General features: G+C 46.1%; 1 protein-coding gene across 1 annotated transcript; it reads left to right on the top strand.

Annotated features, from left to right (window-relative positions):
• The first annotated feature begins 14 nt into the window (after positions 1–14).
• LOC124027939 (sodium-dependent dopamine transporter-like) lies at positions 15–10055 on the top strand. Its single transcript, XM_046340149.1, has 5 exons — positions 15–108; positions 6263–6363; positions 7628–7795; positions 8918–8989; positions 9981–10055. Exons 2-5 carry the CDS (start codon positions 6295–6297, stop codon positions 10002–10004), a joined length of 333 nt encoding a protein of 110 aa, XP_046196105.1. The 5' UTR covers positions 15–108; positions 6263–6294; the 3' UTR covers positions 10005–10055.
• The last annotated feature ends 2186 nt before the right edge of the window (positions 10056–12241 follow it).

Here is a 12241-nt window from a genome sequence, read left to right as displayed (position 1 = left end):
CTCTCCAGGGTGGTATCTATGTGTTCACTCTGCTGGACCATTTTGCTGCTGGGACATCCATTCTCTTTGGAGTGCTTATTGAGGCCATCGGCATCGCCTGGTTCTACGGTGAGGAGGTGGGGGGAGGATGGGAGAGGAGGAGGGGAGGAGCAGGAGGAGGGGGAAGGAGCGGAACGAGGAAAGGCACAGGAAGGGGTGCTCCTGCCTAGTTATACGGTGAGGTGTAGGGAGTAGGAGGATGGGTAGTGGGAGGAGAAGGGACCCTTCCTGATTCTACAGAAGAGGAGGGGTAAGGAGGAGATGGGATGGGGGGGGACTCCTGTCTTGTTCTACAGAAGAAGAGGAGTGAGGATGGGTGAGTAGGGAGGGGAGGGAGGAGGGAGGAGGGAGGAGGTGAGGAGGAGGAGGAGGAAGGGAGGAGGTGAGGAGGAGGGAGGAGGAGGGAGGAAGGGAGGAGGAGGTAGGGAGGAGGGAAGGGAGGGAGGGAGGAGGGGGAGGGAGGTGAGGAGGAGGAGGAGGGAGGGAGGAGGGAGGAGGGAGGGAGGTGAGGGAGGGAGGAGGGAGGGAGGAGGAGGAGGGAGGAGGTGAAGAGGGAGGAGGGAGGAGGAGAGAGGGGAGGAGGAGGTGAGGAGTGAGGAGGAGGGAGGGAGGAAGAGGTGAGGAGGGGAGACTCTTAGCTCTTCATGGCCATCCAAGCTGATGCCCTATTAGGCCATTGATAGGGTCTGATGGGATATCAGTCTGGATCTTCCTCTGCTGTGCCGCCATGCAACACTACCTCATCAGCTGTCAGAGGCCCGGGAGGTAAAACGCCTGTCTCTGGTGTGTTTCTGCCACTCAGAGTGTATGGTCCATATTACTATTTAGTGTTTAGGTGTTTGGACTGGACAGAGACACATTACATACAAATAATAGTGTATTGATATTGAATATCTGAGGTCAACATCCCAGTCTGTGGTGGAAAGATTGATGTTTTTTTTTTGGGGGGGGGGGGGGTCTGTTGTGGTTCTGATGATACTTGGATGTCAGAAATATAAACTAGGCCCGATGGAAGATTACCTTGTGCCGTGTCTTTCAATGTTAACCTAAAGGGATAGTACACCCAAAATGACAAAACGTTGGTTTTCCTAACCCCGTAAAACCATAATTTGGTTTTTATTTCCCCTGGCATTGTTTCCGCACGCTAACGCGTTAGCATTTGTGTCACAAATCCCATTCAAGTCGTGGCTACCGATAATAGCATTTCTCTAGCATCCTTTTCAAATCAGCCCAATAGACGGCTGTGTTTACCTCATGTTGACGTGTTGCAGATAGACAGCTGTGTTTACCTCATGTTGACTCGTTGCAGATAGACAGCTGTGTTTACCTCATGTTGACTCGTTGCAGATAGACAGCTGTGTTTACCTCATGTTGACTCGTTGCAGATAGACAGCTGTGTTTACCTCACGTTGACGTGTTGCAGATAGACAGCTGTGTTTACCTCATGTTGACTCGTTGCAGATAGACAGCTGTGTTTACCTCACGTTGACTCGTTGCAGATAGACAGCTGTATTTACCTCACGATGACTCGTTGCAGATAGACAGCTGTGTTTACCTCACGTTGACTCGTTGCAGATAGACAGCTGTGTTTACCTCACGTTGACTCGTTGCAGATAGACAGCTGTGTTTACCTCACGATGACTCGTTGCAGATAGACGCCCGTGTGTGATGATGTAGTGAACATTACAATAACATTTGATGTTCAATTCCCATGTCCTGAAAGAAAAAATGGATTCCCTTCACATGTTCAACTTTACTGACGATTTTGTCACAACAAATGTGGCGTTATATGGTGTGTGTGTCGGGCGACGCAGGGATGTGTGTGTGTGTTGGGCGACGCAGGGATGTGTGTGTGTGTGTGTCGGGCGACGCAGGGATGTGTGTGTGTGTGTGTGTTGGGCGACGCAGGGATGTGTGTGTGTGTGTCGGGCGACGCAGGGATGTGTGTGTGTGTGTGTCGGGCGACGCAGGGATGTGTGTGTGTGTGTCGGGCGACTCAGGGATGTGTGTGTGTGTGTCGGGCGATGCAGGGATGTGTGTGTGTGTGTCGGGCGACGCAGGGATGTGTGTGTGTGTGTGTGTGTGTGTCGGGCGACGCAGGGATGTGTGTGTGTGTGTGTCGGGCGACGCAGGGATGTGTGTGTGTGTGTCGGGCGACTCAGGGATGTGTGTGTGTGTGTCGGGGCGATGCAGGGATGTGTGTGTGTGTGTGTCGGGCGACGCAGGGATGTGTGTGTGTGTGTGTGTCGGGCGACGCAGGGATGTGTGTGTGTGTCGGGCGGGGCAGGGATGTGTGTGTGTGTGTGTGTGTCGGGCGACGCAGGGATGTGTGTGTGTGTGTGGGGCAGGGATGTGTGTGTGTGTCGGGCGACGCAGGGATGTGTGTGTGTGTGTGTGGGCGACGCAGGGATGTGTGTGTGTGTGTCGGGCGGGCAGGGATGTGTGTGTGTGTGTGTCGGGCGACGCAGGGATGTGTGTGTGTGTGTGTCGGGCGACGCAGGGATGTGTGTGTGTGTGTCGGGCGACGCAGGGATGTGTGTGTGTGTGTCGGGCGACGCAGGGATGTGTGTGTGTGTCGGGCGACGCAGGATGTGTGTGTGTGTGTCGGGCGACGCAGGGATGTGTGTGTGTGTCGGGCGGGGCAGGGATGTGTGTGTGTGTCTCGGGCGGGGCAGGGATGTGTGTGTGTGTGTCGCGACGCAGGGATGTGTGCGTGTGTGTGTCGCACGGGGATGTGTGTGTGTGTGTGGGCGACGCAGGGATGTGTGTGTGTGTGTGTGTTGGGCGACGCAGGGATGTGTGTGTGTGTGTGTCGGCGGGCAGGGATGTGTGTGTGTGTGTGTGTGTCCACTCTGGTCTTGACACGTGTGCTCTAGTCAACAATGCTGGTAGGCTACCTTCAGAGATAATCTAGTCAACAGTGCAGGTAGAGGTATCTCCTTCAGAGATAATCTAGTCAACAGTGCAGGTAGAGGTATCTCCTTCAGAGATAATCTAGTCAACAGTGCAGGTAGAGGTATCTCCTTCAGAGATAATCTAGTCAACAGTGCAGGTAGAGGTATCTCCTTCAGAGATAATCTAGTCAACAGTGCTGGTAGGCTACCTTCAGAGATAATCTAGTCAACAGTGCAGGTAGAGGTATCTCCTTCAGAGATAATTAATGGATAAGAGATAGATTTGTATTTGTCAAACGGCAGCCAAGCCTCAATCATCATGTCACCAGAATAAGACCCTCGGTATTTATTGAAAAGACGCATTAAAAGCTCATCTCCGTATTTTCATCTTTCCTTTACACTTTCTTGTGTGACACTACAGTACGACGAGCAACTTGCTTTGCTCAGACAACATTGAAGTTATCTGAGAGCCCACAGGCAGTGATTTACAGCAACGTCTCCAGAGTGAATTCAGAATGTCTCCAAAGCTCACTTCTGGTTTAGACTGCTAGTCTGATCTACTATACTGCTGGTCAGGGGGTCCAGACAGTGCTGTGTGTGTGTGTGTGTGTGTGTGTGTGTGTGTGTGTGTGTGTGTGTGTGTGTGTGTGTGTGTGTGTGTGTGTGTGTGTGTGTGTGTGTGTGTGTGTGTGTGTGTGTGTGTGTGTGTGTGTGTGTGTGTGTGCGTGTGCGTGTCTAACCAGCCTTGTGGCTCGGGGTCAGTGTGGTCAGCTTGCTGCCCTGCCGTGGTGGCCTCAGCCTGGGAGGGCAGACTACTTTAGCCCCAGGCTTCTCCGGGCCTTTTCCCTGGCTCCATCTCTACTGACAGGTGGCTGTGGCACCCTGTGCCCTCCACAGGAACAGCTGCCTGCTCTCCATAGGCTCCAGTCACATTGGGATTATGCCTGGGCTTTGAGAAGTGCCTCCCAGGCAAGGAACAAGGAGAGAAGGTTGAGTGAGGAGAAGCCTAGATGAGGAAGGGACTGGATGCTGGTGGTATTAAACACGCTACCAGAATGTTAATATCCTTGTATTTCAAATGTACTGTCGTTTCCTCAGAACGAGAGAACACAAAGAAAACTATTGTTCATCCACAATGTTTCCTGTCTGCTGTGGTAGAAACCTCCCTTCCTGTCTGCTGTGGTAGAAACCTCCCCTTCCTGTCTGCTGTGGTAGAAACCTCCCCTTTCTGTCTGCTGTGGTAGAAACCTCCCTTTCTGTCTGCTGTGGTAGAAACCTCCCCTTTCTGTCTGCTGTGGTAGAAACCTCCCTTTCCTGTCTGCTGTGGTAGAAACCTCCCTTTCCCTCTCCTCAAGGGTTGCTGTCTGCTGTGGTAGAAACCTCCCCTTTCCCTCTCTTTGCTGTGTGAATGACGACTCAAGGGTTTCCTGTCTGCTGTGGTAGAAACCTCCCTTTCCCTCTCTTTGCTGTGTGAATGACGACTCAAGGGTTTCCTGTCTGCTGTGGTAGAAACCTCCCCTTTCCCTCTCTTTGCTCTGTAAACGATGACACAAGGCTTCCTGTCTGCTGTGGTAGAAACCTCCCCTTTCTGTCTGCTGTGGTAGAAACCTCCCTTTCCCTCTCTTTGCTGTGTGAATGACGACTCAAGGGTTTCCTGTCTGCTGTGGTAGAAACCTCCCCTTTCCCTCTCTTTGCTGTGTAAACGATGACTCAAGGCTTCCTGTCTGCTGTGGTAGAAACCTCCCCTTTCTGTCTGCTGTGGTAGAAACCTCCCCTTTCTGTCTGCTGTGGTAGAAACCTCCCCTTTCCCTCTCTTTGCTGTGTGAATGACGACTCAAGGGTTTCCTGTCTGCTGTGGTAGAAACCTCCCCTTTCTGTCTGCTGTGGTAGAAACCTCCCCTTCCTGTCTGCTGTGGTAGAAACCTCCCCTTTCTGTCTGCTGTGGTAGAAACCTCCCCTTCCTGTCTGCTGTGGTAGAAACCTCCCCTTCCTGTCTGCTGTGGTAGAAACCTCCCTTTCCCTCTCTTTGCTCTGTGAACGATGACTCAAGGGTTTCCTGTCTGCTGTGGTAGAAACCTCCCCTTTCCCTCTCTTTGCTGTGTGAATGACGACTCAAGGGTTTCCTGTCTGCTGTGGTAGAAACCTCCCCTTTCCCTCTCTTTGCTCTGTAAACGATGACACAAGGCTTCCTGTCTGCTGTGGTAGAAACCTCCCCTTTCTGTCTGCTGTGGTAGAAACCTCCCCTTTCCCTCTCTTTGCTGTGTGAATGACGACTCAAGGGTTTCCTGTCTGCTGTGGTAGAAACCTCTCCTTTCCCTCTCTTTGCTGTGTAAACGATGACTCAAGGCTTCCTGTCTGCTGTGGTAGAAACCTCCCCTTTCTGTCTGCTGTGGTAGAAACCTCCCCTTTCTGTCTGCTGTGGTAGAAACCTCCCTTTCCCTCTCTTTGCTGTGTGAATGACGACTCAAGGGTTTCCTGTCTGCTGTGGTAGAAACCTCCCTTTCTGTCTGCTGTGGTAGAAACCTCCCTTCCTGTCTGCTGTGGTAGAAACCTCCCCTTTCTGTCTGCTGTGGTAGAAACCTCCCTTCCTGTCTGCTGTGGTAGAAATCTCCCCTTTCTGTCTGCTGTGGTAGAAACCTCCCCTTTCCCTCTCTTTGCTGTGTGAATGACGACTCAAGGGTTTACTGTCTGCTGTGGTAGAAACCTCCCCTTCCTGTCTGCTGTGGTAGAAACCTCCCCTTTCTGTCTGCTGTGGTAGAAACCTCCCTTCCTGTCTGCTGTGGTAGAAACCTCCCCTTTCTGTCTGCTGTGGTAGAAACCTCCCTTTCTGTCTGCTGTGGTAGAAACCTCCCTTTCCCTCTCTTTGCTGTGTGAATGACGACTCAAAGGTTTCCTGTCTGCTGTGGTAGAAACCTCCCCTTTCCCTCTCTTTGCTGTGTGAATGACGACTCAAAGGTTTCCTGTCTGCTGTGGTAGAAACCTCCCCTTTCCCTCTCTTTGCTGTGTGAATGACCTCCCTGTCTTTCCTCTCTCTTTGCTGTGTGAATGACGACTCAAGGGTTTTGATCAGGTTAAGGGTTCAATTCCAATGGAAGGTTATCAATTCAGAAAGTGATTTGATTTTAAACTTCAAAAATGAAAAGAAACCTTTTTAAAAATGAATAGCTTTTACTTTTAAGTCTATTGAAAATCGATGGTCTTTAAAAAATAAATAAATAAATAAAAACTTCCTGAATTGACAGCTTTCAATTTGAATTGACCCCGACGCTGGTTATAATGACGGACCGTCACACGTTTTGTTACTGCCACGGTTTGAACTCTTCCTTCAGGAGTGGACCGGTTCAGTGACGACATCGAGGAGATGATCGGACAGAGACCAGGCCTGTACTGGAGACTGTGCTGGAAGTTTGTCAGCCCCTGCTTCCTCCTGGTGAGTTCATGAAGAGAGAAACACCTGGGTCAAACACGGCAAGTATGTTTTAGTTCACCTGGTGCAAAAACCAGGTGAATAGTCCATGGCTGATGTCCTAGTCCTTATGACAGCTCTCAGTCATGTCCTTATGACAGCTCTCAGTCATGTCCTTATGACAGCTCTCAGTCATGTCATGACAGCTCCATGTCCTTATGACAGCTCTCAGTCATGTCCTTATGACAGCTCTCAGTCATGTCCTGATGACAGCTCAGTCATGTCCTTATGACAGCTCTCAGTCATGTCCTTATGACAGCTCTCAGTCATGTCCTTATGACAGCTCTCAGTCATGTCCTTATGACAGCTCTCAGTCATGTCCTTATGACAGCTCTCAGTCATGTCCTTATGACAGCTCTCAGTCATGTCCTTATGACAGCTCTCATGTCCTTATGACAGCTCTCAGTCATGTTATGACAGCTCTCATGTCATGACAGCTCCTCATGTCCTTATGACAGCTCTCATGTCATGTCCTCATGTCCTTATGACAGCTCTCAGTCATGACAGCTCCATGTATGACAGCTCTCAGTCATGTCCTTATGACAGCTCTCAGTCATGTCCTTATGACAGCTCTCAGTCATGTCCTGATGACAGCTCTCAGTCATGTCCTGATGACAGCTCTCAGTCATGTCCTGATGACAGCTCTCAGTCATGTCCTTATCTCATGTCCTGACAGCTCTCAGTCATGTCCTTATGACAGCTCTCAGTCATGTCCTTATGACAGCATGTCCTCTCAGTCATGTCCTTATGACAGCTCTCAGTCATGTCCTGATGACAGCTCTCATGTCATGTCCTCATGTCCTGATGACAGCTCTCAGTCATGTCCTTGATGACCTTAGCTCTCAGTCATGTCCTTATGACAGCTCTCAGTCATGTCCTTATGACAGCTCTCAGTCATGTCCTTATGACAGCTCTCAGTCATGTCCTTATGACAGCTCTCAGTCATGTCCTTATGACAGCTCTCAGTCATGTCCTTATGACAGCTCTCAGTCAGTCTGACAGCTCTCAGTCATGTCCTTATGACAGCTCTCAGTCATGTCCTTATGACAGCTCTCAGTCATGTCCTTATGACAGCTCTCAGTCATGTCCTTATGACAGCTCTCAGTCATGCACACCAAGCTCTAGGCACTAACTATAGTTTGCTAGCTTCAGTAGAGGCTGGTCCATAAGTGTCCTTATGACTTGAAACAGGAAAGTGTCCTAATCCCAAAACCCTCTGTTTCTCCAGTTCATGGTGGTGGTGAGCTTCGCGACCTTTAACCCTCCTAACTACGGCACGTACACGTTTCCCATATGGGCCAACATGATTGGCTGGTGCTTGGCCATATCCTCCATGACCATGGTGCCTCTCTATGCCATCTACAAGATGTGCACCTTACCTGGAAAGTTCTGTGATGTAAGTCTGGTTTATATAAGTCTGGTTTATATAAGTCTGGTTGATATAAGTCTGGTTAATATAAGTCTGGTTTATATAAGTGGTTTATACAAGTGGGAAGTCTGGTTTATATAAGTCTGGTTGATATAAGTCTGGTTTATATAAGTCTGGTTTATATAAGTCTGGTTGATATAAGTCTGGTTAATATAAGTCTGGTTTATATAAGTCTGGTTTATACAAGTGGGAAGTCTGGTTTATATAAGTCTGGTTGATATAAGTCTGGTTTATATAAGTCTGGTTTATATAAGTGGGAAGTCTGGTCTATATAAGTCTGGTCTATATAAGTCTGGTTTATATAAGTCTGGTTTATATAAGTATGGTTTATATAAGTCTGGTTGATATAAGTCTGGTTTATATAAGTGGGAAGTCTGGTCTATATAAGTCTGGTTTATATAAGTCTGGTTTATATAAGTCTGGTTTATATAAGTATGGTTTATATAAGTCTGGTTGATATAAGTCTGGTTTATTTAAGTCTGGTTTATATAAGTGGGAAGTCTGGTCTATATAAGTCTGGTCTATATAAGTCTGGTTGATAGAAGTCTGGTTGATATAAGTCTGGTTGATATAAGTCTGGTTTATATAAGTGGGAAGTCTGGTCTATATAAGTCTGGTTTATATAAGTCTGGTTGATAGAAGTCTGGTTGATATAAGTCTGGTTTATATAAGTCTGGTTGATATAAGTCTGGTTGATATAATTCTGGTTTATATAAGTCTGGTTGATATAAGTCTGGTTGATATAAGTCTGGTTGATATAAGTCTGGTTGATAGAAGTCTGGTTTATATAAGTCTGGTTGATATAAGTCTGGTTGATATAAGTGGGAAGTCTGGTTTGTATTGATATATGCTGCTATGGTGATTTAGCAGACACCTTTAACCAAAGTGATGCCCACTTTTATCAACATCAATGCACAGAAATGTCAACACTGACAGTGACACATATATATTCGGTATGTGAGCAATATGGTTGATGAGCTATAACATCACCAGCAAATCTGAATATCCCAGCTTGGTAATTAATGCACAATGATTTGTATAATGAAGACAAGTTAGTTTCTTTGGTAAGTGATTCCTGTCTTCCTGTAGAGACTGGCCTACGCCATAACGCCTGAGCACGAACACCACCTGGTGGATAACGGAGAAGTTAGGAGGTTTACGGTAAGCTGCTCTTCACTGTTTACTTGACATTACTTAACCTCCCTACTTACCTTACCTTACCTTACCTTACCTTACCTTACCTTACCTTACCTTACCTTACCTTACCTTAACCTCCCTACTTATCTTACCCTACCTTACCTTACCTTACCTTACCTTACCTTACCTTACCTTACTTACCTTACCTTACCTTACCTTACCTTACCTTAACCTCCCCTACTTATCTTACCTTACCTTACCTTACCCTACCTTACCTTACCCTACCTTACCTTACCTTACCTTACCTTACCTTACCTTACCTTACCTTACCTTACCTTACCTACCCTACCTTACCTTACCTTACCTTACCTTACCTTACCTTACCTTACCTTACCTTAACCTCCCTACTTATCTTACCCTACCTTACCTTACCTTACCTTACCTTACCTTACCTTACCTTACCTTACCCCTACTTATCTTACCTTACTTATCTTACCTTACCTTACCTTACCTTACCTTACCTTACCTTACCTTACCTTACCTTACCTTACCTTACCTTACCTTAACCTCCCCTACTTATCTTACCTTACCTTACCCTACCCTACCCTACCTTACCTTACCTTACCTTACCTTACCCTACCCTACCTTACCTTACCTTACCTTACCTTACCTTACCTTACCTTACCTTACCTTACCTTACCTTACCTTACCCTACCTTACCTTAACCTCCCCTACTTATCTTACCCTACCTTACCTTACCTTAACCTCCCCTACTTATCTTACCCTACCTTACCTTACCCTACCTTACCTTACCCTACCCTACTTATCTTACCTTACCTCACCTTACCTTAACCTCCCCTACTTATCTTACCCTACCTTACCTTACCTTACCTTACCTTACCTTACCTTACCTTACCTTACCTTACCTTACCTTACCTTACCTTACCTTACCTTACCTTACCTTACCTTACCTTACCTTTGTGTATTTATTGTCCTTTCCCATTGGTTTCCACAGCTCCAACACTGGATGGTGATCTGAGCCCAGGAAGAAGACAGGGGTCTGTTCACATGGAGGATGGATGGAGGGAGGGAGGGAGGGAGGGAGGGAGGGAGGGAGGGAGAGAGAGGGAGAGAGAGAGAGAGAGAGAGAGAGAGAGAGAGAGAGAGAGAGAGAGAGAGAGAGAGAGAGAGAGAGAGAGAGAGAGAGAGAGAGAGAGAGATGGAGAGAGAGAGAGAGGGAGGGATGGATAGAGTGAGTGATGGATGGCTAGAGAGAGGGGAGGATGGATGGATGGATGGATGGCTAGAGAGAGGGAAGGATGGATGGATGGATAGAGGGAGTGATGGAGGGATGGATAGAGGGAGTGATGGAGGGATAGAGTGAGGGATGGATGGAGGGATAGAGTGAGGGATGGATGGCTCGAAGGAGGCACAGCAGACATGTGAAGAGAGTTTATCCCGTAACAAGAGGAGAGAAGTGTTTGAAATGCCAACCAAGCTGTCAAATCGTAGTGGTCTTTAATTTCCTCAATGGACGTGTGGTTGTGTGTTGTGATCTCAATCAGGATGTTGGTGACGTTCGCTAAAAAATATCAATCTTAAACAATGACTGTTATGATTATGGATAATACACCAATATATTCATGTTTATTTTGTGAGCTGAGAAAAATCTGAGCATTTAGGTTTAGTGTAAAATCCTGATGAAAAATATGATATGATTATCTGTTGTAGAGGTAACTAAGAGAAATAGTATTTATTTACAGAAACATCATAGCCAATAACAAAATGACATTACTGTATTTAACTGTATCTGAAAGTGTACATGTTTTAAGTTAAGTTTGTGACAACATATACCCGTTACATAGTAAGCTAGCTAAAATGTGTTGTCTGTTACTTCTCTTCTGAAAATGTTTTCAAATGTACCGGGGGGTCCTAAACGATTGACACCCTTGATAAAGATGAGAAAAAATAAATATTAAATAAATTATTTAAATACTGAGCTATATTGTATGTTCATTTTTTAAATTTTTATTTTATTTTATACTAATACAATTGCTCAGAGAAAGAGATTTTGTTTAAACTTTTTCCTCAAAGGTAGGCGTCTAAATAATTATAATAATATAATATATGCCATTTAGCAGACGCTTTTATCCAAAGCGACTTACAGTCATGTGTGCATACATTCTACGTATGGGTGGTCCCGGGGATCGAACCCACTACCCTGGCGTTACAAGCTCCATGCTCTACCAACTGAGCTACACTGACACACATGTCTTGGTACTGAGTAAAGTTCATTTTGCCGTTGACCTTGTTAACAAGGATCCCAGGACGAATGGAGGCTAAACAGCCCCATAACATCACAGATCCACCACCATGTTTGACAGAAGGTAAAGAGCTTTATTTTCATGTCAACCAACAGATGTATTCACCTGTAATTTGATACATGGCACATGGACTGGAACCGGTGCTCTGGTCAGATGACATGGAAATAAATATCTCTCTCTTGAGATGGTTTTAAATGTAACCAATAGAGGGGCTTGTATTGTCTTGAGATGGTTTTAAATGTAACCAATAGAGGGGCTTGTATTGTCTTGAGATGGTTTTAAACGTAACCAATAGAGGGGCTTGTATTGTCTTGAGATGGTTTTAAATGTAACCAATAGAGTGGCTTGTATTGTCTTGAGATGGTATTAAATGTAACCAATAGAGGGGCTTGTATTGTCTTGAGATGGTATTAAATGTAACCAATAGAGGGGCTTGTATTGTCTTGAGATGGTATTAAATGTAACCAATAGAGGGGCTTGTATTATCTTGAGATGGTATTAAATGTAACCAATAGAGGGGCTTGTATTGTCTTGAGATGGTATTAAATGTAACCAATAGAGGGGCTTGTATTATCTTGAGATGGTATTAAATGTAACCAATAGAGGGGCTTGTATTGTCTTGAGATGGTATTAAATGTAACCAATAGAGGGGCTTGTATTGTCTTGAGATGGTATTAAATGTAACCAATAGAGGGGCTTGTATTGTCTTGAGATGGTATTAAATGTAACCAATAGAGGGGCTTGTATTATCTTGAGATGGTATTAAATGTAACCAATAGAGGGGCTTGTATTGTCTTGAGATGGTATTAAATGTAACCAATAGAGGGGCTTGTATTGTCTTGAGATGGTATTAAATGTAACCAATAGAGGGGCTTGTATTATCTTGAGATGGTATTAAATGTAACCAATAGAGGGGCTTGTATTATCTTGAGATGGTATTAAATGTAACCAA

The sequence above is a fragment of the Oncorhynchus gorbuscha genome, unplaced genomic scaffold, assembly GCF_021184085.1.
Source record: "Oncorhynchus gorbuscha isolate QuinsamMale2020 ecotype Even-year unplaced genomic scaffold, OgorEven_v1.0 Un_scaffold_3589, whole genome shotgun sequence".
Lineage (NCBI taxonomy): Eukaryota > Metazoa > Chordata > Actinopteri > Salmoniformes > Salmonidae > Oncorhynchus > Oncorhynchus gorbuscha.
Note: the sequence above shows the minus strand (reverse complement) of the source record. Positions and strands in the feature narration are given on the sequence as shown.